At 39.9% G+C, this 26009-nt stretch overlaps 1 protein-coding gene across 3 annotated transcripts in view; it reads left to right on the forward strand.

The window, feature by feature from the left end:
* Positions 1-26009, forward strand: part of arid1b (AT-rich interactive domain 1B) — a 594747-nt gene that overhangs the window by 525335 nt on the left and 43403 nt on the right. For all 3 annotated transcript variants that reach the window (XM_061895467.1, XM_061895468.1, XM_061895469.1), the window contains 4 exons: positions 10406-10533; positions 14490-14593; positions 23402-23596; positions 24331-24546. In XM_061895467.1, the coding sequence (XP_061751451.1) occupies positions 10406-10533; positions 14490-14593; positions 23402-23596; positions 24331-24546 (643 nt within the window). The remainder of the gene's footprint in view (positions 1-10405; positions 10534-14489; positions 14594-23401; positions 23597-24330; positions 24547-26009) is intronic.

Below are 26009 nucleotides of genomic sequence, written 5' to 3' on the forward strand. Positions count from 1 at the left end.
CTTTTTTGCCCCACTGTATGTATATATACAGTATATATATATATATATGTATATATATATGTATATATATATATATATATATATATATATATATATATATATGTATATGTATATATATATATATATATATATATATATATATATATATATATATATATATATATACATATATATATATATATATATATATATATATATATATATATATATATATATATATATATATATGTAGGTGTGGGAAAAAAAATCACAAGACTACTTCATCTCTACAGAAGTGTTTCATGAGGGGTTCCCTCAATCATCGGGAGATTTCCTGATGATTGAGGGAACCCCTCATGAAACAGTTCTGTAGAGATGAAGTAGTCTTGTGATTTTTTTCCCACACCTACATATTGCGCTCTACCACGGTATCGATGGTGGGCAGGTAGCGGGGGGTGTTTCCTATATATATATATATATATATATATATATATATATATATATATATATATATATATATATATATATATATATATATATATATATATATATATATGTATATATATATATATAAGCACTATTCTCGAGCACTATTTTCTGGATAATCCAATCAAGACATATATATATATATATATATATATATATATAGGAAACACCCCCCGCTACCTGCCCACCATCTCCCGAATTGGGAGGTCTCAAGGTCATCAAGTTTTTGTCTGATTGTATATGTGATAAAAAAAATGTCATGATCTCGAAATGTTCAAGTAGCAATATCAGGATTGGCCTGACAAATACTGACCCTCTAATTGCTTGGTATTGGATCAATACTCAAGTTTGTAGAATTGCCCAAAACTAACAACAGAACAATAAGCGTTTAATACATTCTAACAGAAGTTTAGCTAGGACCATGTTACAACACAAAGTAATCGGTTACTAACAGTAAATTAGCAAGTATATTAATAATAGTTTTGAGAAAATAGTACGACTGGAAACAACCATCTACGTTAGTAGCCAATTAGGACTCTTTGTAACATAACGCGTTTTTAAATTATCCTTCATATGCCAAATAATATATTGTGATATATATCGTTGTCGCAGGAGGCTGCAATTCATATTCCAATGTGGATTTTAGTTCATTGCACTCATTCCTACTCTAAACTAAGATTACGATAAACTAATGACTCAATTAATTATTTTATGTGTGTTTGACTGAATTATTAGTTGGTTTTTTTAAAGGATCCCCATTAGCTGATTGCCGTGGCAGTCTAGTATTACTGGGGTCCACACAAAACATTACATATTGTAAAACTGTCTAAAACATTGCAATACACCTTAAAAAATAACATAAAAATGAGACTACCAGAGTGTACATGAGTTGACATTATAATTCATCAATTTATGTATAAAATGTTTTTTTGAAGGTTTCAGTTGCATTAATCAACATGAAAAATCAACACAAAATAACACATGAAATAATACTAATACATGTATTATAATTTTAATTTTACTGTCTCAACTGTGGTAATTTCCATTCTATCCATCCATCCACCCATTTTCTACCGCTTGTCCCTTTTGGGGTCGCGGTGTGTGCTGGAGCCATTCCATTAACTGAAAATGTTATTTTTTTAAAAGTGTCATTTTTAATACAACTCTTGTATTGTATTGCTTTAGTTTTAGTCTGCCTCCTTGTTCCAATGTCCTACTCACTCCTCTAAGGCCACTTGTCAATGCTGCTGCTTTATTTTCTCTCCTCCACTTACTCCATTGCTCTCTGCGGCAACAGGATGCAGACATTTTTTTTCCTCCTTGGCGCAAAGGTGCCTTAGAGCAAGATAAATTCGTTTTACTCTTTTTTTTCCCCTTTCCAATAGCTGTGCATGCATATATTAAGTATGATTAAACGCTGTGCGGTGCCTCCATCAAGTGCTCGCTAATGGCCTTTTTTATGACATGAATTAGTCATAATGGGAGTGCAGCACAGTCGAAAGCCTCCAACCACTGTTGTTGTTGTTGTTGTTGATTTGGATGTTTGGCCGTTCACATGAGACCATGTCTTCTATTGCTATAAGTGGGTGCTGGAAAAGTAAGATGGAAGGCATTGCTCGGAAAACATGTTTTTAGGCAAGAGGTGTGAAGATCAAAAGGTAAATGTATTTCTGCATGTTGACTCACACTGGGCTTATTAGGGAGCATGTTCACAGCGGAGTCTATATTCCCTCCTTCATGCAGAAATAAGGCCAAAAAGAGTGACTTTTTTTTAATCACTTGTGTTTTTCCCATAGAACCCCCAATTGAGGGATTACATATGTATCATCAGTCGTGCTCTATGACTAATTACGTCTGTGAGATGAGATTATAGGGAGGTTTACCGAGCCGATCCCTCCTCTTAGGCTAACTGTATCGGTTCCAACATGCGGCATTACAAAGTGTGAAAGATGCCAGTGAGAAGCGGTTAGAATGACATAAACAGAATCCTTTTGTCCACAAAAAAGCCTCAACGTCTGCTTATAAAACAATCTTCTAGTGGTCTTCCGAAGCTTAGATTGTACAAAACCCGTTTCCATATGAGTTGGGAAATTGTGTTAGATGTAAATATAAACGGAATACAATGATTTGCAAATCCTTTTCAACCCATATTCATTTGAATGCACTAAAAAGACAAGATATTTGATGTTGCAAATAATAATTAACTTAAAATTTCATGGCTGCAACACGTGCCAAAGTAGTTGGGAAAGGGCATGTTCACTACTGTGTTACATCACCTTTTCTTTTAACAACACTCAATAAACGTTTGGGAACTGAGGAAACTAATTGTTAAAGCATTGAAAGTGGAATTATTTCCCGTTCTTGTTTTATGTAGAGCTTCAGTCGTTCAACAGTCCGGGGTATCCGCTGTCGTATTTTACGCTTCATAATGCGCCACACATTTTTGATGGGAGACATGTCTGGACTGCAGGTGGGCCAGGAAAGTACCCGCACTCTTTTACTACGAAGCTCTGCTGTTGTAACACGTGGCTTGGCATTGTCTTGCTGAAATAAACAGGGGCGTCCATGATAACGTTGCTTGAATGACAACATGTGTTGCTCCAAAACCTGTATGGACCATTCAGCATTAATGGTGCCTTCACAGATGTGTAAGTTACCCATGCCTTGGGCACTAATGCACCTCCATACCATCACAGATGCTGGCTTTTGAACTTCACGCCTATAACAATACAGATGGTTATTTTCCTCTTTGTTCTGGAGGACACCACGTCCACAGTTTCCAAATATAATTTTAAATTTGGACTTGTCAGACCACAGAACACCTTTCCACTTTGCATCAGTCCATCCAGATGAGCTCGGGCCCAGCGAAGCCAGCGGCAATCCTTGGTGTTGTTGATAAATGGGTTTGGCTTTGCATAGTAGAGTTTTAACTTGCACTTACAGGTGTAGCAACCATCTGTAGTTACTGACAGTGGTTTTATGAAGTGTTCCTGAGCCCATGTGGTGATATCCTTTACACACTGACGTCTGTTTTTGATGCAGTACCGCCTGAGAGATCAACGGTCCGTAATATCATCGCTTACGTGCAGTGATTTCTCCCGATTCTCTGAACCTTTTGATGATTTTACAGACCATAGATGGTCTGTAAAATAGTTCGTTGAAAAATGTTGTTCTATAACTGTTCGACAATATGCTTACAAAGTGGTGACCCTCGCCCCATCCTTGATTGTGACTTACTCAGCATTTCATGGAAGCTGCTTTTATACCCAATCATGGCACCCATCTGTTCCCACTTAGCCTGCACACCTCTGGGATGTTCCAAATAAGTGTTTGATGAGTATTTCTCAACTTTATCAGTATTTATTGCCACCTTTCCCAACTTCTTTGTCACGTGTTGCTGGCATCAAATTCTAAAGTTAAGGATTATTTGCAAAAAAAAATTTTTTTATCAGTCTGAACATCAAATATGTTGTCTTTGTAGCATATTCAACTGAATATGGGTTGAAAATTATTTGCAAATCTTTGTATTCCGTTTATATTTACATCTAACACAATTTCCCAACTCATTTGGAAACGGGGTTTGTACATCTTTAGTGTCCTTTGATACTTCACTGTCCATCCATGCATTTTCCACCGGGAGCCGGAGTTCATCCCAGCCGACACCCATTCACATTCTCAGCATCTTTGAGTTGGGACTGAACACCGAGTCAGCCAGTACTGACTCACTTATCTTATTCATTTTACGCCTCCATGTCTATAGGTTTTCTCTCATAAAGTAAACCAAATTGATGCTAATCCACCTTTTTGTTAACTTTTTATCCGAAAACAATCGATAAAAGAATTGATAAAAGAACTGATAAAAAAAACGTATCGTTAAGCAGAATCGAAAGTGGAATCAGAACCGGAAAAAAATAATTAAATTTCACTGCCTCATCTCTGTTAAGAGCAGGCACATCATACAACATATTGAAAAGATTAGAAAAGGAGTGACTATTCCGAATGAACACGGTTTGATCCGCATTAATATTAGAAGGATGAATAGTATCGAAACATAAGCAAGTAGTTTGGATAATAATTTAAAATCCACACTTAACAGGCTAATAAAATGATACGAAGGGTATTTGCCTTTTTTCAAGAGGAGAGAAATTTAATCCTGGTTGAGCGTTTGGAGGAGGCGACCAGATTTAAACAACTAATTGAGCATGTTCAATAATAGGGGCGCTGGCTTATGCCAATTTTTTTTTTTTTAATTCAGGAAAACAGCCAACTGGTACTGCGAATTTTCCGTTTTGTACGGATAACGCTGCAACATTTAAATCGGCAGCAGTAAATTGGTCTCTAACTTTACTGGGGAAAACTGATCAACCCATGGGATGTCAAATTTGGCACATAAAATATAAAGCTCAGGAGTAGAACAATGAGAAGAGGAGTAGAAGGACGCATAGAAATACTTCATTACAATATTGATCTCAAGATACCCCAGAACCACACCTAAATCGGATTGAATCTGCGGAATGTAATGGGAGGTTTATATCCGGCGTAGTTGATGAGCTATAAGAATCCCGGGGGCGGGAACAAAAGGCTATTCAGCGTGAGATAAGATAGGAAAAGATAATCCTTTACTTATCACACAACAGGAAAGTTTACAGTGTTTTCACAAGGGGTGCGGTAGGGAGGGATTCGTTTGCATCTAAAAACTTCGCCTCTCAAATCAAACCGTTTTTGAAGATAGGTCTTTACGGCAAAATATATGCTTTTTTTTTTTTTTTTACTAAAGAACCACCATCATGTTATGTAGACCAAAATGAAATGTTTTGAAAATAGAAAAAAATTATATGAACTCCTTATCAATCCATTTTCCACCGCTTGTCCTTTTCAGGGTCACGGGGGGTGCTGGAGCCTATCTCAGCTGCATTCGGGTGGAAGGCAGGGTAAACCCTGGACATGTTGCCACATCATCACAGGGCCAACACAGATAAACAGACAACATTCACACTCACATTCACACACTAGGGCAGTGGTTCTTAACCTTGTTGGAGGTACCGAACCCCGCCAGTTTCATATGAGCATTCACCGAACCCTTCTTTACTGAAAAATAAAATGTTTTTTCTCAATTTAATGATGTTACTATATTAAAGAAATACTAATAAATATATATCTTACAAACAAAAAGTTACAGGAATGTTTACATGTGCAACATGTGAATGTTTTAGTGGGACCTAAATGCGATGTCTGAAAGGGGTACAAATTATTTCCAACCCCACCTTGTACAGAGCACATGAAAAACAATGTTGTTTTTTTTGTCATTGTAAGTGTGCCAAAACACTTATATTACAAAATAATCTCATGGAAATGATTGCTGTCATTTGGTTATAATAATAAAACATTGAATTTGTTATTTAGTCAGGTTTGGACGGAGGCTCCGTCGAACCCCTTAGGCCGACTGACCGAACCCCTAGGGTTCGATCGAACCCAGGTTAACAACCACTGCACTAGGGCCAATTTAGTGTTGCCAATCAACCTATCCCCAGGTGCATGTTTTTGGAAATGGGATGAAGCCGGAGTACCCAGGGGGAACCCACGCAGTCACAGGGAGAACATGCAAACTCTACACAGAAAGGCCCCCCCTAGCTCAGGGATTGAACCCAGGACCTTCGTATTGTGAGGCACATACACTAACCCCTGTACCATCGTGCTGCCCATGACCCTTTTAAAAAATGTTAAATGTTTAGAAAAAATAAATTAACACATCCATTTTAGTTTAGTCTTTATTTGAAGGGACAAAGCACAGAAACATTAAGCTCAAAGACAGATATGTTCTGTACCAGATTATAGCTAAATAGCTCATTTCCATCTGCAGTCCCTGGCTACCTAAGTTAAAGGGATACACAAATCATGCAATAAAATTCTGACAATAAAATCATACCGTAGCATAAATCATGCAATAAAATTCTGACAATAAAATCATACCGTAGCATAAAATGCCCTTTCATGGACACATACCTAACATACAATACAACCACACCTCATTTACATCATCACACAAAGACAATACATGCTCTTGTTCACATCCGTCATAATTTGTAAAAACAACTATGATTTTAACAGACACACCTCACAATTTACAACAAAAATGCTGTCATGGATAAATATAGAACATTGTGCCCGCCTTAGTGACCGTGTGAGCAGCTTTGATTGCTCTAAAGCCACTTTTGAACTTCAATTGTGAATGAAGAGTAATCTGTAAGACTTTTCAAGTTTGTTGTGAGTTCGTTCCATTCCTTTATGGCTTTATATGAAGGCTGATTTACATCTGGGTACGCTACACTGCCCCCTGGTGGAGACTCGTGTGTTACCAGTTGTCACAGCAGATGTAAACTGGACAAAGTGCTTAAGTGGCGCTGGTGCAGTGTTATTTAGGATTTGATGAGCCATTCGTATTGATTCTAATCTTTGGATGTTAGCTAAGTTTAACAATCTATATATTTAGAGAACTAAACAGTGATGGTGGTGTTGTGGTTTTCGGTCAAGGATTTTGAGCGATTGTTTGTACAAAGTTTCCAATGGCCTCAGTGTCATTTTTCTTGCCTGCGACCAACATGTTATACAATAATAAAAACGAGACATAACCGTTGCAATAAAATAACTTTGAGCTGCCTCCAGTGTTAATAAATTCCTGATTCATTTGAACGTTTATATGTTGTATTTAAGACTCTGGAACATCTACTTCATGTTTTTTAAAGCCAAGTGTTGGGTCTAAAATGACACCAAGGTAATGATATTCACAAACATTTTGTAACATTTTTTATTTAACACTGAACTGTATGTCAGAGCAACACTTACTCCAATCAGCAGATGTCCTGTTATCATAGTTCCATCTACAAACCCCGTTTCCATATGAGTTGGGAAATTGTGTTAGATGTAAATATAAACGGAATACAATGATTTGCAAATCCTTTTCAACCCATATTCAATTGAGTGCACTACAAAGACAAGATATTTGATGTTCAAACTCATAAACTTTTTTTTTTTTTGCAAATAATAATTAACTTAGAATTTAATGGCTGCAACTTGTGCCAAAGTAGTTGGGAAAGGGCATGTTCACCACTGTGTTACATCACCTTTTCTTTTAACAACACTCAATAAATGTTTGGGAACTGAGGAAACTAATTGTTGAAGCTTTGAAAATGGAATTATTTTCCATTCTTGTTTTATGTAGAGTTTCAGTCGTTCAACAGTCTCCCGTTCAACTCCGCTGTCGTATTTTACCCTTCATAATGCGCCACACATTTTCGATGGGAGACAGGTCTGGACTGCAGGCGGGCCGGGAAAGTTACCTGCACTCTTTTTTTACGAAGCCACGCTGTTGTAACACGTGCTGAATGTGGTTTGGCATTGTCTTGCTGAAAAAGACGGCACTTAGATGCCAGCCAGCATATGTTGTTCCAAAACCTGTATGTAACTTTCAGCATTAATGGTGCCTTCACAGATGTGTAGGTACCCCTATACCATCACAGATGCTGGCTTTTGAACTTTGCGTTGATAACAGTCTGGATGGTTTGCTTCCCCTTTGGTCCGGATGACACAATGTTGAATATTTCCAAAAACAATTGGAAATGTGGACTTTTCAGACCACAATACACTTTTCCACTTTGCATCAGTCCATCTTAGATGATCTCGGGCACAGAGAAGCCGGCGGCTTTTCTGGATGTTTTTGATAAATGGCTTTCGCTTTGCATATTAGATCTTTAACTTGCACTTACAGATGTAGCGACAAACTGTATTTAGTGACAGTGGTTTTCTGAAGTGTTCCTGAGCCCATGTGGTGATATCCTTTAGAGATTGATGTCAGTTTTTGATACAATGCCGTCTGAGGAATCGAAGGTCACGGTCATTCAATGTTGGTTTTCGGCCACGCCGCTTACGTAGAGTGATTTCTCCAGATTCTCTGAAGCTTTTGATGATATTATGGACCGTAGATGTTGAAATCCCTAAATTTCTTGTAATTGCACTTTGAGAAACGTTGTTTTTAAAACTGTTTGACTATTTGCTCACGCAGTTGTGGACAAAGAGGTGTACCTCGCCCCATCCTTTCTTGTGAAAGACTGAGCATTTTTTGGGAGGCTGTTTTTATACCCAATCATGGCACCCACCTGTTCCCAATTAGGCTGCACACCTGTGGGATGTTCCAAATAATTGTTTGATGAGCATTCCTCAACTTTATCAGTATTCATTGCCAACTTTCCCAACTTCGTTGTCACGTGTTGCTGGCATCAAATTCTAAAGTTAATGATTATTGGCAAAATGTTTATCAGTTTGAACATCAAACATGTTGTCTCTGTAGCATGTTCAACTGAATATGGGTTGAAATTGATTCGCAAATCATTGTATTTCATTTTTATTTACATCTAACACAATTTCCCAACTCATATGGAAATGGGGTTTGTGGGTTGATATCTTCAGCGCCCTCGACTGAAAGGGCCGCCAGACACGCGGCACTTTGTTTCTCCAAAGAGTCTGTCGCGCGTCCAGCAACAAACGTTCCGACAGGGCAGACAGGTTCCCCTGAACCTGAAATCTTGTCAATTTGTTACGAGGGAAGTTGATCAATTCAATGTTTTAGATTTTGGAGAGGAGTGCAAAAAGTGGCAACAAGAAAGTTAAACAAGACAGGACGAGACTAAGAGGTAAGCAGGGCAAACACGGTAAAAGGGAGGGAGTGCGACCGTCTTTGCCAAGAGCAATATATTTCAGTGAAAACTGACAGATTATATGTCAATTTAAATTCATATCCTGGCCACTTTATTTTTAATTAATAAGCTATTTTAAAAACAAACCATTTTTTTTAGGGGAATGTATCTATTGATTGATTGATTGATTGAAACTTTTATTAGTAGATTGCACAGTACAGTACATATTCCGTACAATTGACCACTAAATGGTAAGACCCGAATAAGTTTTTCAACTTGTTTGAAATCGGGGTCCACGTTAATTAATTCATGGTAAAAGATATCTAGATATGTTAATCCAGTCTTTGAAAAGTCCAAAACCTAATTAAGGTTTCAAAAAACTGGTTGCAACCAAATCCTTGCCATAAATACTTTTTTTGAGCAGTTGAACCTAACAAGTGTGTGTGAATGGGGCGGCAACCTAGGGTTTTGGGTGGGATGGGGCTTCCTTAAGGAGTATTTTGTATATGGGCCCAGAATTTGGTGCGACGCCCCTGAGTGCATCTCTGGACTTTTGATCATACGGTTTATTTTTGAGTCAATTCGACTATCTCAGCCCTCCACATTTCCTCTTTTACTGTTTCCATGGCTTTCATGGTCTCCTCATGCCCTGACACATTACATCTCTCTCCTCTGTCTTTTAATATGGTCGTAATCTTGTGTCAGCCCGTGATAGGCCAAATTGTTCCAAACATAGAGTCCCCTTTCAACTCCTATGTCAGTGGCTTTGGCCTGCCCAGCATGTAATGAAAGATGCTGCCTTTAATCTCACACTGCACACACACACACACACACACACACAAACATCCAGCAGGTTGCAGATAAGCCTCTCTGATGTCACTTGTGACACTGTGTGATGAGCTACGAGACGAGGGTGGCTGAAGGAGGGAGGTTGAGCGGAATTGATTTTTTCCGTCGCCATGGAAACAAATAATATGAGCCTCTACAGAAGCACACCTTAATTAGTCAAATTATGACTTGTGGGCGAGGGGAGGGATTTGTAGAGGAAACGATATAAGAGCTTAGAAGAGTTTCTTGTTTTCTGATGCAAGAGTTTTGTTTGATCTGTGATATGGTGTCTATTGCCTCTTTAGAGATAAAAAAACAGATTGACAAATCTTGTCTCCACGAAATCTCATAACCCTCTTCTGCCCTTACTGACAAACATAAAACATTTAGAAACTGATACATTTCTCTTGTCTTTTATCCAGACAAGGCAGCTATCAAGGAGCCAGCATCAGCCAGGCGAGCCCCACAGTCCCCTGCAGAGAACTGGCAGGCAACAATGGTGCAGCCGTAGTCAACACTCAAGGTCCAGCCTACAATGTGATGCCTTCAGGTATGTGTGATAAAACCGCCTGGCAGAACATATTCTATTCTGTGTCTCAGATGTGGAATTTGGCAGAGGACATGTCTTGGTGTGCATGAGCTCTTTAAAAAAAAAAGTATTAGAAACCGCAATATAGCCTAAGATATTATATCAAATTAATATGTCCTCCTTAAGAAATCCTTAATTCTCTTCATTGGACATTGGTGGACATGCACAACAGGGATATTTGTTTACGAAATGTGTAACTCTGACAAAAATAAGTTATTTCAAGGTGTGATACAATTTTGTGTACTTTTATTATCTTTGGTTCTTATGTTGTGATTGTGACGAATTTGATTTGATTTAAATTCTAAACAGGGTGGTTTAAAAAAAAAAAATTAAATTTTTTTGTTGATCTGTATATCTCACCTAAAAAAAACTCTCATGGTTGCTTTCTTTTATTTCAGTGCAACCTTGTGTATGACTGTGCAGTTTTTTGTTGTTTTGTTTTATGTGACAGAGTTGGCATAGGCCTTCAATTATGGAGGGTCAAATGGGAACACAATTAATACATATTTTAAATAATTGCTTAAATCTGTCATTAATTGATAAAATTGGAAATAATTACATACATGTGTTATAAATGTTGTCCTAATTAATTGAATGTACATTTATTTTTTTGTTTGAATAAAACATTTAAGAATAAAACTTTAAACTTCAAAACTTCAAACTGAACAATTTTATCATACAAGGCAGTGGTTCTCAACCTTTTTTCAGTGATGTACCCCCTGTGAACAATTTTTTATTTCAAGTACCTCCTAATCAGAACAAAGCGTTTTTGGTGGAAAAAAATACATAAAGAAGTAAAATACAGCACTATGTCATCAGTTTCTGATTTATTAAATTGTACAACAGTGCAAAATATTGCTCACTTGTAGTGGTCTTTCTTGAACTGTTTGGAAAAAAAGATATAGAAATAACAAAACTTGTTGAAAAATAAACAAGTGATTCAATTATAAATAAAGATTTCTACACATAGAAGTAATCATCAACTTAAAGTGCTCTCTTTGGGGATTGTAATAGAGATCCATCTGGTTTCATGAACTTCACAAAAAAATACATCTCTAACATCAATATTTATGGAACATGTCCACAAAAAAATCTAGCTGTCAACACTGAATATTGCATGGTTGCATTTCTTTTCACAGTTTATGAACGTACATTCATATTTTGTTGAAGTTTTATTAAATAAATATATTTATAAAAGATTTTTGAATTGTTGCTATTTTTAGAATATTTTTTAAAAATCTCACTTACCCCTTGGCATACCTTCAAGTACCCACAAGGGTACGCATACCCCCATTTGAGAACCACTGATATTAGGGACACATGTAATGCCCGTTTTGAGCCTCAGGGTTGCACATTAATAACGGTAGTAGTTCAGCTTGTAAATATTCCAGTTTAAGTTTTGCAGTGGACACAAAGAAAAGAAATACAGTTGTTGGCCCATCAGCAAGGCACCAAATCCTTATTTATGAGCCCATATTTATCCGTGCATGCCTTGTTTGTGTTCTCTGCTTCTCTGTGTGTAGATACAGTACATTAAAGCGTACATTAAATTATAATAAATAATTAGTCTAATATTATACAAGTTATATTTTCTATGCAAAGTGCAAAATGGCCCCGACAGGCCAGTCAAGGTAGACCTCCAGACATTGTATGTGTTGATGTTGAATTTAAAAAGTGAAAAACGCACCTTTGTTCAAAGCCAAATACCGAAATGTTCAATATTTCAGAAATTTCAAATGAATTGGAGCACCAAGGTTCTTTAGCAGTTTTTAGGGCTACAGCATTGAAGGACATAAGCCTTCCATTCAAGGACCTTTTATTTGGCTTTAAAAGAAATGTTCAATGAGCACTATGAATAGTCTTTACTTGAGGATCTTTACCTCCGCTTCAACTTGAAAACCATTGGAAGATGTGTTGATGTCTTTGAACAGAGAAAAATGTCTGGCCTTCTGAAGGACAGCTTGTATTTGTTTGTTTTTTTTACATACAAAATCAGTGCCCTGGCTTTCTGGCCGTGTTTTGAAATATTTTAAATAGCGCTGATCACAGAACTTGAATACACCTCACGGTGATGCTTGGACACATCATCAGTGATAAACCCGGGGTCATAGGTGTTTCGGGTCTTTAATCATCAGACACCCTCGCCCGGGCGACCCAGCCGGGGGTGATCAGACCCCGGCCTATGTCCAAGTAGCGCACTACGGATCCCCCCTACGGATCCACAGACACCGGGAGGCTTTTTCTGCGGCCTCAAGAATGTTCTTGGTGGCTTTTTTTCACAAAAAAATATTTCATCAACATAAATTCAGTTGTAGAGCGCATTCAAGCCGGACCTACCAAATTGTAGAAATAATAAATATGTTTACATTTATTAGTCACACCGGACGATAAACCACAGATACAGTATATACTGGTTCAAAATATTGTGTAAATGTTCATTTACCAACCATAATTGTTTCCAAACGTTGGCTGTCATACGGCAGTAAAACAGCTCATCAAACAAAACAGAAATCATTGTCATGGACCTACTAGCTACGGAAGCTTGCGGTCCAATCAGTTAAACAGACTCATTAATTCTATAGTGACTTTTTGCGAAATTACGAAACTGAAAAAATGTACAAAGAATATCATCGGAAGTTAGTCATACTAACCTACTCAGTGGTCTAGTGGTTAGAGTGTCTGCCCTGAAATCGGTAGGTTGGGAGTTCAAACCCCGGCCGAGTCATACCAAAGACTATAAAAATGGGACCTATTACTTGCCTGCTTGGCACTCATGAGCATCAAGGGTTGGAATGGGGGGTTAAATCACCATAAATGATTCCCGGGCGCTGCACCGCTGCTGCCCACTGCTCCCCTTACCTCCCAGAGGGTGAACAAGGGGATGGGTCAAATGCAGAGGACAAATTTCGCCACACCTAGTGTGTGTGTGTGACAATCATTGGTACTTTAACTTTTTAACTTTAACTAACACAGACACTTGTAAACATGTTAGTATATTTGCTAATGCTAATGACACTATCTCGATTACATTCGAATAGCACGTAAAAATATACATGAAAACACTCCTACTGTACAGACATCACACATGGGACAGTTTACTAAGTATGAAATGTTTTAGTTGTATTGTAGAACTTTCAAACATTGCTTGGGAGTGATGAATGAAGAATCATTTTGAGCAGAAACGACGAAAAGTAGGCGAAATGATCAATCCATCGAAGTTTACAGTACTTATATAGCCCTTAATCACAAATGTCTCAAAGGGCTGCACAAGCCACAATGACATCAGATCCCATTTCAGGGCAAGAAAAAACTCAATCCAATGGGAACAACCAGAAACCTTGGAAGGGACCACAGATGTGTAATACGGTAATCATGTACATATGCAATTTATTTTGACCATACATGCGCCAACCTTAACCACGGATGGCTACCTGAAACACAGTGAGTGATCATTTGCCAGTGCAAATTTCACTCCAAAACACCCCGAAACAGGAATTTAGATCCAACTGTTACCATGTTGTGAGCAAATAAATGACAAGCATTAAAGTAAAACATTTAAAAATAGTTCTCAGTATAACAGTCTGAAAATAAAATTCCTTTTGTGTCCAATTATCTGGATTTGTTTAAGCTAATTTCAATTATGAAAGCAAGTAATACCTGTGATCAATCATGATTAATCAGAATTTTAAAAGTGTGATTAATCTATTCAAAAATAATCATTTGACAGGCAACATGATGAAAGGTGTTTGACTGTGACGTCATACAAAACGTTATATTGATGCTTTCACACATCACAAAGGAAGCACCGTTCATTTTTAAGAAATGGCAGCAGCAAGTCTCCTGAGATAGTGTTTAGTCACCTTTTGTTTGAGGAAACCTTTCTTTGGTATTCAATGTTTCATTGATGCTTTGTAAAGGTGCCATTGGAATGTCTGGGGACAGCATGATGAGCTCCGATGTGAAAATGAAAGCAGATCCGAAAGATGACAATGGTCCCGCCAATGACACTCACAAGCCAAAGGTACAGCTAACTTAAATGATATTTGTTGTCTACACTTTCCCCCACTTTTGTCTATTTGTGTTTGCTGCAAGAAAGTCGGATGTGCACATACTGCCTCAGTGCAGTGGGCGTCTCCTCTGTTGTTTTCTCACCATATTTGATTTTTTTTTTTTAACATTTACCATTCCTAATGTTTTTCCGGCTTTGTTTTGGCCCCCAGCTTTCTCTGCTTGCTGGGCTGCAAAAAAAAAAAAGAGCTTGGCATCTGTATAGCACACTGTCCATGGACACAAGCATGTATAGCACAACACACAAAAACAACACTGACTTTATTCTCGTTTTTGCACTTGCACCTCCATCAAGCCCACTAATTATCTTCTCTCTGCAAATGGCTGTTTTTTTTTTTATTTTGCTGATTACGGTAGTAAGGCCTTTTTGAATTATTAAAGACATTCCGAGCAGCTAGAAAAAGACACCTCATACTACCAAATGAGTTGATCTGTCTGCCAGGAGGATTGCAAAAACACTAAGACGGACTTGGGGGAGCAGAGAGCAGGAAAAGATAAGCTTTTGCTGACATGAAGATTCCATACAAAGACCAGAAGCACTTGTCAGGCTGTTTTTATTTTCCTGTTTGCACTTTCACACACAAACACATCCAAACTAAGCATTGTTATAGATACAACGAAATATGTTTTGATACTTATTATAATGGATCTCATTAGATGTGCATAATAAACACATGTTAGACCTGCTTAAAGGCCTACTGAAATGAGATTTTCTTATTTAAACGGGGATAGCAGGTCCATTCTATGTGTCATACTTGATCATTTCGAGATATTGCCATATTTTTGCTGAAAGGATTTAGTAGAGAACATCCACGATAAAGTTCGCAACTTTCGGTGCTAAGACAAAAGCCCTGCCTCTACCAGAAGTCGCAGACGATGACGTCACATGTTTGATGGCTCCTCATATATTCACATTGTTTTTAATGGGAGCCTCCAACAAAAAGTGCTATTTGGACCAAGAAAACGACAATTACCCCATTAATTTGAGTAAGGATGAAAGATTGGTGTTTGAGGATATTGATAGCGACGGACTAGAAAAAAGTAAAAAAAAAAAAAAAAAAAAGTTAAAAAAAAAAACGCGATTGCATTGGGTTGGATTCCGATGTTTTTAGACACATTTAGTAGGATAATTCTGGGAAATCCCTTATCTTTCTATTGTGTTGCTAGTGTTTTAGTGAGTTAAATAGTACCTGATAGTCGGAAGGGTGTCTCCACGGGTGTCTTGACGCGCAGTGTCTCAGGGGAGTCTACGGCAGCTATGGACGGGGTAATTTCAGCTTTTCTCCGGTAAGAAGCGACTTTTTAACCACAATTTTCTCACCGAAACCTGCTGGTTCCGTCGTGTTTCATGTTGGCTTGACCGCGCTCTGATCCATAGTAAAATTTCACCTCCAGGTATTTTAAACAAGGAATCACCGTGTGTTTGTGTGGCTAAAGGCTAAAGCTTCCCAACTCCATCTTGCTACTTAGACTTCTCCAATATTAATTGAAGAAATAGCAAAAGATTCAGCGACACAGTTCTCCAAAAAACTGTATAATTATGCCGTTAAAGCAGACGATATTTAGCTGTGTGTGTGCTTAGTGCTCATACTTCCTAAAAACCCGCGACATCTTACGTACACGTCATCATTACACAACGTTTTCAAGACGAAACTCCCGGGAAATTTAAAATTGCAATTTAGTAAACTAAAAAGGCCGTATTGGCATGTGTTGCAATGTTAATATTTCATCATTGATATATAAACTATCAGACTGCGTGGTGGGTAGCAGTGGGTTTCAGTAGGCCTTTAAAGGGGTCATATTATGATTTTTTTTTTTTTTCTACATTTAAAACACTCCCTTGTGGTCTACATACATGTAATGGTGGTTCTTTGCTCAAAATTGTGCATGGATTATGTTGTATAGAATGTTTTCAAGACACTTTCTGACCGTCTCGTTGGGTTGCGCTGTTTTCGATTGCGTCTTTTCCCTGTGAGCCATGTTGTAGTTATTAGTGCTTTAAGTCTACTGACAGATATAAGTTAGAACTATACACTACTTTATATATAGTCTGCCCCACATACAAGAGGATAGCAAAAAGGAATGAGCTTATTGACCACAGTTAGGACTACAAAGGGCAGACTCGCGCAGAGCACTTTGGGCAAAGGTATACCATGTTTCGATAATCCGATGACGTCACAGGACAGAGCAAATTCCAAAGGGTTCGTTTGGAGGAAGTATGAAGGACGGCAAGATTATTTCATAAATTTCTCTTCAAAGTCTCCATGGTTATATTTAAAATGTGTGGGCCTTAAACAGATCCCAAATACCCAACAGCAGGTACAAATAGGTTAAAAAAATAAATAAAAAAGTTAGTTTAGCAAAGTTGGCCCCATCAAAGGTGGAGTTTGCAGCGGATAGTTGGCTGCCTAGCTTTCAAATGAGCTGCAAACTATATATTGTATTAGCTATACACTCACTAATACACAGAGACCTAACAATAGGACATTATGTGTTTGGAACTTCACTTGCTGGTTCAACAAAAATATAGCAACGACTGTAGTACCAGTATTTGAATTCCTTTGCGACTTGTCATGGGTGTACCCCGCCTTCCGCCCGAATGCAGCAGTGATAAGCTCCAGCGAACCCCCGCGACACCGTACGGGACAAGCGGTAGAAAATGGATGGATGGTTCTTGAAGAAAGCAACTCCAGTATATTCTTTCTCTGGTCATTTTCTGGTGGATGTTTTGATTGGTTGATTGAAACTTTTATTAGTAGATTGCACAGTACAGTACATATTCCGTACAATTGACCACTAAATGGTAACACCCGAATATGTTTTTTTAACTAGTTTAAGTCGGGGTCCACGTTAATCAATTCATGCTTTTCCTTGTACCCTTTTTCTCGGCCTCCTAGTGTTTAAGAGCAGAGTATGGTGAAAATTGTCAGCCATAAGTTCAAACTGTCATTGAAATCTTTGCCACTGCTTTTGTGTATGTGTGCACATGCTATTGTACGTGCATGCATGTGATTGATAGCCATGAAAAAGCCAATCATTGTATTTTTTTAATCATTATTTTGGAATGAGCGGAAATGTTATCACTGGCGGGAGCGTGGCTCGGTTGGTAGAGTGACCTCGCCAGCAACTTCAGGGTTCCAGGTTCAATACCCGCTTCCGCCATCGTAGTCACTGCCGTTTTGTCCTTGATCAAGATAATTCACCCGCCTGTTCCCAGTGCCACACACAGTGGTTGAACTGTAACTTAGATAATGAGTCACTAGAGAAAAGAGCTTCATTAATATGAAAATAGGTACATAAATATGAATCACTTCACAATGTTTTAAACATTGACATGTATTGATTAAATGTGTTCTTTTTATATGTTATGGTTTAAGAAAAAAGTTTAAGAGTATACAGTAATTGGAAAATTTGAAGCCCTCTGCCATCTGCAACTTTAATAACAGTAGCGATTGGTTTCCTTTAAAAGTTGATCATAATTTGTCTCTGCTTGAACCCAAAATTTTAAAATGTCCCTGTGAGCATGTACAATATACAAGTTATAGTCAGCACTGAGCCATGTGCTGGTTTAAGCACATCTTTTTAATAAATTTTTGTGTTGTTAAACTTCCACTTGTATTGTATTGTATTGTATTGCAGTGTGATCAAAGAAGTCTATATTGGTAAATCTAGCTCATTTTAGGGGGGGGTTCATAATATATTGCACCTTTCAGGGCAGAGATTATTTGGTACTTTTTGTAGCACGGACCAAATTCCATCGATAATACCTGTATGGAATCACATGAAATCAGTTGGTACCATATTTCGATACCTTTGTTGTTGTGACGTCAAGGCACAGGCTCAAACACGTGGCGAGGAAAGAAGGACTCAAGCAACACTCAAATGTTTTTGGCATTGTTGCAATTTTCCATGACAACAAAGCAAGTAAGGCTCCACTTTTCCAAAATGTGCTAGCTTGAAGCTAATCCACATCGGCATTGCCATATACATTCTACTCATTTGCATTTTACATTGCAGGTTCAACACCTCCAAGCATAACTAAATGAAAGCACAACTAACATACACATTACAATCAAACAGCTAGTGCAGGGATGGGCAAACTAAGGCCCGTTGGCCACATCCGGCCTGTTGGTCTTTATGATCCGGCCCGTCAAAAAATAAAACAGAATTGAGCAAGTTGTGTAATAATACCAAGTAATTCCCCATTGTGGCGCAATAGGACTGCAGTATGCTTGGTTGATTGCACAGCTCAGGTACACGTTTTTAAATGCTACTGCTCTGACAGCAGAACCAATGTGCACCAATGAGAAAAGGTGATAGCAAATGCCAGATGTTTAATAAGGAATGGACAACTAAATACGTTTTCACTCAAGTCCAGTCAAAGGCTGTATGTCTTATTTGCCAAGAAACCGTCAAAGTTTTGAAGGAATACAACGCCGCAAGTCGTCATTTCTCCACCAAGTACGCTTAATATGCAAACAACCAGTCAATGCAAGAACTGTCCGCTACTGCTCAGAAGTTGGAAGCTAATTTGCAGGCTCAGCACAACCTCGTTATCCAACAAACTACTGTACAAGAATCAAGCACAAAGGCAAGTTATCTACCGCCATTTAAATTAGCTAAGACGATTAAGTCTTTTTCCGAAGGAGAGTTTCTAAACGAGTGCATGGTGGAGACAGCAGGTGTTTGGTGCCCTGAGAGCAAGAGCAAATTTGGAAAAAAGAAAGCTTATCACGCCGTCTGGAGCTAACGACTTAGCTAGCAAGCGCAACAACAAAACCGAGTCATTTACATTATGTTCCTTGGCACTAGATGAAAGTAATGGCATTCGGGACACTGCTCAGCTTTTGATTTTCATCAGAGGGATTAATGACAATCTGAGTTAGCTGAGGAGTTTTGGGCCCTAAAAGGAAAAAAACGTGAGGTGAGGACTTACTTAAAAGTCATCATGAGACACAAACTGCCTTGCCGGAAGCCAGCTAACGTTACCACGGATGGGTCGCCAATTCTCACAGGAAAAAAACATTGGGTTACTAAAAAGAATCCAGGGGAGGGTGAAAGAAGACATCCCCCAACACAAGGTACTTTTTTTTACACTGCAAATTCCACTAGGAGGCAATGTGCAAATCTGTTTTGCACCTTGACCATTTAGTGAAGCCAGTTATAAAGCTCTCACTTTATTTGTGAGAGGGCACTTCACCATCGTCAGTTTATTACATTTCTTGAAGAGACCACTTGGTTTACCATTCCAATGTCCACCGGTTAAGTTTGGGTAAAGTATGTCAACGTGTGTGAGAACTAATACAGGAGATCTCATTTTTGGAACAACTTGAAAAAGCTGACACTTTCCCTGAGCTGAGTAACACCGATTGGCTTTGGGATTTAGCGTTTGCTGTGGAAATACTGGCACACATGATTGAGCTGAAAGTGAAGCTACAAGGCAAGACCAGTTTGTACATGAAATGTACACAAATGTCAGAGCTTTCAAAACCGAGCTGACTGTCAGAGTTAGTTTGTGACGAACCCCAAGATGCAGAGATGGAGGCAGGCATGGAGTGAGAAAACATGATTTAATAAAAATACTTAAACAAAAAACAAACAAAGGGTACAAACAAAAGACGCGCACATGGGCAGATAACAAACTAAGGGAGCTAGCATGGGAGCTAGAAAATAAAAGGAACTTAACATGGACGCTAACAAAAACAAAAACGTTCTAGCGTGGAAGCTAGCGGGTAGCGAGCAGGAAAACAGAAGTCATAACGTGTAGTACAAAACAAACTGGAAGCACGGAACAAAAAACAGTAAACTACAAACATCTAACGGATATAGCTTACCGCTACGCTGCAAATACAAGACACGACACGGCAGGAGCGACATCAACAAAACAATAATCCAGCACTGACTGGAGGAACAAAGCAGGTACAAATAGGAGCGGGCTGATTGACACCGGGTGTGGCCAGGTGCCAATCAGCGGCAGCTGAGGGGATAAGAGCGCACAGGGAAAAAAACAGGAAACAGACAAAATAAGAGCGCTTGACAGGAACTAAAGACAGGAAATACTAAACACACACTGAGGAAAAACTAATACAAAAACAAAAACAAACTGTCAGTGGCAAGCCTGACAGTAGCCCCCCCTCCCATAACGGATACCAGACGTTTTACGACACCCATCCCCCCCTCCCCCCTCCCTAGAAAAAAAAAACAATCCAAAGTCAAGGGAGGTTAGAGGGAGGACAAGGTGGTGGGCCGCCAGGCCAAGTGTCCCCGCACCCAGCGAGGAAGAGTCAAGTGGCGACGGCAAATAGAACCCCGCTGCTATTTGCGAGGCGGTCGCCCATGAAACGACCACCTCTGTGGCCGACAAGAGTATGGTGGCGCCCTCAGCTGGCCCACCGGACAAGATGGTGGTGGCACCCCCTGCTGCTGGCCCACCGGACAGGATGATGGCACCCCCTGCTGGTGGCCCACCAGAGAGGATGGTGGCGCCCCCTGCTGCTGGCCCACCAGAGAGGATGGTGGCTCCCCCTGCTGCTGGCCCACCGGAGAGGATGGTGGCGCCCCCTGCTGCTGGCCCACCGGAGAGGATGGTGGCGCCCCCTGCTCCTGGCCCACCGGAGAGGATGGTGGCGCCCCCTGCTGCTGGCCCACCAGAGAGGATGGTGGCGCCCCCTGCTGCTAGCCCACCGGAGGAGATGGTGGCGCCCCCTGCTGCTGGCCCACCGGAGTGCGTGGTGGCGTCTACTGGCCCACCGAAGTGCATGGTGGACTCTGCTGGCTCACCGGAGTGCGTGGTGGAGTCTGCTGGCTCACCGGAGTGCGTGGTGGCGTCTGCTGGCCCACCGGAGTGTGTGATGGCGCCATATGTTGCAAACCTACCGGAGATGATGGCGCCGTATGTTGCAGACCGATTGGAGGTGATGGCGCCGTAGGTTTCAGACCCACCGGAGGCGATGGTGGCGTCTGCCGGCCCACCAGAGATGATGACGCCGTCTGTTGCAGACCAACTGGGACGCGAAATAGCTGTGCCTCCCCATCTGCACAGCTAGTGATAGCCCCAGCCCCCTCAAGGGACGGATCCAAGACGTCTTCAAATAGGCCCACAGACAACAGTGGTGGGTGGTAGAGGGCTTGAAAAGCGGCCAAACTTTCCTTTATATTAGTCATTAGTTTTAACGCTAATTGAAGCCTCTCTGCCATAGACATCTGTGCGGGGTTCGAATTTGGCTGGATTATTCTGTCAGAGTTAGTTTGTGTCGAACCCCAAGATGCAGAAATGGAGGCAAGCATGGAGTGAGAAAACAGGATTCAATAAAAATACCAAAACAAAAAACAAACAAAGGGTACAAACAAAGGACGCGCACATGGGCGGATAACAAACTAAGGGAGTTAGCATGGGAGTTAGAAAATAAAAGGAGCTTAACATGGAAGCTAGCAAAAACAAAAAAGGTCTAGCGTGGAAGCTAGTGGGTAGCGAGCCGGAAAACAGAAGTCATAACGTTTAGTACAAAACAAACTGGAAGCAGGGAACAAAAAACAGTAAGGTACAAACATATGGATATATATATATATATATATATATATATATATATATATATATATATATATATATATATATATATATATATATACACATATATATATATATATATATATATATATGTATATATATATATATATATATATGTATATATATATATATACATATGTGTATGTATATATATATAACACACCCCAGATATATTTTTATCGACCAATATGGCCCGTGAGTCAAAATAATTGCCCAGGTCTGAGTTAGTGTATGATAGGTACGATACTTACAGTATAAACACTTTGTAGGGCGCAACAAAAACCTAGCCTGGCACATTCAGCTTAATGACAAAGACTACTCGCTAGCAAGGCAACACATTGTAGTTTGAGACCTGGAAAAACCTCAGTAGAAGCATTTAAGTCTCATCTTAAAACTCATCTGTATACTCTAGCCTTTAAATAGACCTCCTTTTTAGACCAGTTGATCTGCCGCTTCTTTTCTTTCTCCTATGTCCCCCCCTCCCTTGTGGAGGGGGTCCGGTCCGATGACCATGGATGAAGTACTGACTGTCCAGAGTCGAGACCCAGGATGGACCGCTCGTCGGGACCCAGGATGGACCGCTCGCCTGTATCGGTTGGGGACATCTCTACGCTGCTGATCCGCTTGAGATGGTTTCCTGTGGACGGGACTCTCACTGCTGTCTTGGAGCCACTATGGATTGAACTTTCACAGTATCATGTTAGACCCGCTCGACATCCATTGCTTTCGGTCCCCTAGAGGGGGGGGGTTGCCCACATCTGAGGTCCTCTCCAAGGTTTCTCATAGTCAGCATTGTCGCTGGCGTCCCACTGAATGTGAATTCTCCCTGCCCACTGGGTGTGAGTTTTCCTTGCCCTTTTGTGGGTTCTTCCGAGGATGTTGTAGTCGTAATGATTTGTGCAGTCCTTTGAGACATTTGTGATTTGGGGCTATATAAATAAACATTGATTGATTGATTGATGCAACAATACGCACATATGAGCACGTATTTACGACACACAAAAACTTGAGACTTGCGATTTCACACCATCATCTGCACATATGTTTAGTAAATTAGCTTTGCCTGTGCTATCAATATTGCAGCTGTCTTAATACACGCAGAGTAAATAAGGCCCTCTATGTGTAAGCTTTTAGGGTACAGAATCATACTTAAGTTTGGTTATATGTTTTAAGTCACCGGCTTTCTGTCCACAGCAGCTGCAAGACATCCACAATACCAACAACAGCAACACAAGCTCCCACTGTGTGTCCCAGCCCGCCACGCCAAACAGCGTCCTGCCTGTCCCATCGCCCCTTTCACCCAGCCCGGCCAGCTTGTCCTCCTACCACGGAGATGATAGTGACAGCATCAGCAGCCCGCCTTGGCCCGTCAAGGCCCCGCCCAGTCCTGTAAGTACCACACCTCCAAGTACAGACAGATGGATGGTCAGCTTGCTACCAAAATGCTTAAGGACAGCTGTGATTACTATGTGTAAAAAACAAGTGTGTTTTAGCTTCAACCAGGAGCCTAGTTCACAATGTGTAAATATGCAATGAAACTTAATGACATCCATGAGGCGAGAGAATTGTTAAAGCACAGGGGACAGCAAATAGACTGGGTAATTACCTTTATACAATAGATAGGAATAATGGCTCATTTAGGAAGCATTAGCTGTGCACTTTCCTGTCATAATAGCACGCCAAATAAAGACGATAAACATTTATCATTTTATTTGAGAATCATTTAAATAAAATTGTATGTTGTATAAAATTCTAAGATCACATTATTTGGTAACACTTTAGTACGGAGGACATATTCTAAGTAACAAAGACTTAATTTAGAGTTATTTGGACACAAGGGGAACATATAAGGGTCAGGGTTACTAAGAAGCAATAATTCTGAGGTTATTGAGGGAAGACTCTTAGTTAACGGCTTACTGGTTGTATAATAAGGCCATAAAGAATAAGGCATTAATAAGTACTTAATAATGAATAATTAATAGCCAATATGTTACTAATTTGCATGTTAAAAATCAACCAGTTGATGGTGAATATGTTCCCCGTACTAAAGTGTTACCCATTTTTTTTTATTGTTAAATCCCTCTTCTTTTTTCCTGCCGTAATTTTTTTTGGGGGGGGCACAGAAAGCCAACGTAAACTCCTCAACAGCCGGTGGCGAGCGAATGGTCCGGCTGTACGATCTGGGTGTGGAGCCAGAGAGGCGCAACTGGGTGGAGCGCTATCTTTCCTTCATGGACGAGAGAGGAACGCCTGTTTGTCAGCTGCCTATCGTGGGAAAGAAGCCTCTGGACCTCTGGAAGCTCTATGTGGCTGTTCGCGAGATTGGAGGCCTCGCCATGGTAACATTCGAGAATGGGGATCATGTTTGATGACTAAAATGTCACAATAACAGAAAATATTCTCTTCTATCTGTGATATTAAAGTAGAAATGTGTGCTATAGAATGATACAACTTTTCTATTTCAATTTATTAAGGATGGGCCCTTGAGATGCAGCATTTCGTTTCTTGCGGGGTCTCAATCAATAATAAATATTTGTTGATTATATTTGTTGGGACGTACCTTACCACGTTACAATATGCACTCACTGCAGTGGGCACATCCAAGGGTGTAGCACCAAACTATGGGCCCCCATACATAAGAATCCTAAAGGGCCTCCCATCCGACCCATTGTGCACTAAAAAACAAAGATTTACATGGACTTGGTTAAAACCCTCTTTTTAAAACACTTGTTTAAACCTTATTGAGGTTTTTGACTTTTAAAGGATGGGATTGACATATCTGCACCTGGGGATAGGTTGATTGGCAACACTAAATTGGCCCTAGTGTGTGAATGTGAGTGTGAATGTTGTCTGTCTATCTGTGTTGGCCCTGTGATGGGGTGGCGACTTGTCCAGGGTGTACGCCGCCTTCCGCCCGAATGCAACTGAGATAGGCTCCAGCACCCCCCGCTAGCCCAAAAGGGACAAGCGGTAGTAAATGGATGGATGGATGATCATAAAACCTGTCATTGTTCACTTAAATACGATTATAATTCTGTCAAGTTTCACTTTACATCAGATTGTTAAAGAGAGATTAGCTGATAAACATGGGATTATCATAAATTACTAATATAGATCATAATAATTAGGGTTGGGTATTGTTTGAATTCGAACGATTCCGATTCTTTGTTTCGATTCCGATTCCTGACGATTCTCGATTCCGATTCTTTGTTTCGATTCCGATTCCTGACGATTCTCGATTCCGATTCTTCTTTTACCATGCCGGGATCAATGTGTTTGCCAGGTAATCCCTGGAAGATGGTATGTATTTTGGGTTGAGAGTTGTCACCATATCCCTGCAAACATAAACAAACATGTAATGTTGCTGTTACTGTTCAGCCCAGTATCAATTAGCTTAGCTCTAACGTTATTGCTTCACTAACCTAAATGTTGGAGATTCCACCTCTGAAAAGGGATGCAGTCTTTTGACTATGTGTGCAGTGACCTTTCTGTGGCACTCTTCCGTCTGCAGCACCGACATCTTCCCCATTGCCGCTACGGTGAACGGAGTACGCTGAGCACATCGCGGAGCCTGGCTAGCAGGTTGTAAATTGTGTATGAAAAAATACGCAGGCTAATTTGTTATCTGCCTCAACGTTGGCGCAAAACACATTATTTATTGCATATATATTGTTTTACTTACCGGATTCGAAGTGCAGTGCAGTCACCGAGGTGCCAGGCTGGGCGTCGGAGCCGTAGCCAGAGGAAGAGGCAGAGGAGGACGGTCGGCGCAGCGCGTCGAAGACGGGACACGCATTTATTT

This window comes from Nerophis ophidion, linkage group LG03 (genome assembly GCF_033978795.1).
Source record: "Nerophis ophidion isolate RoL-2023_Sa linkage group LG03, RoL_Noph_v1.0, whole genome shotgun sequence".
Lineage (NCBI taxonomy): Eukaryota > Metazoa > Chordata > Actinopteri > Syngnathiformes > Syngnathidae > Nerophis > Nerophis ophidion.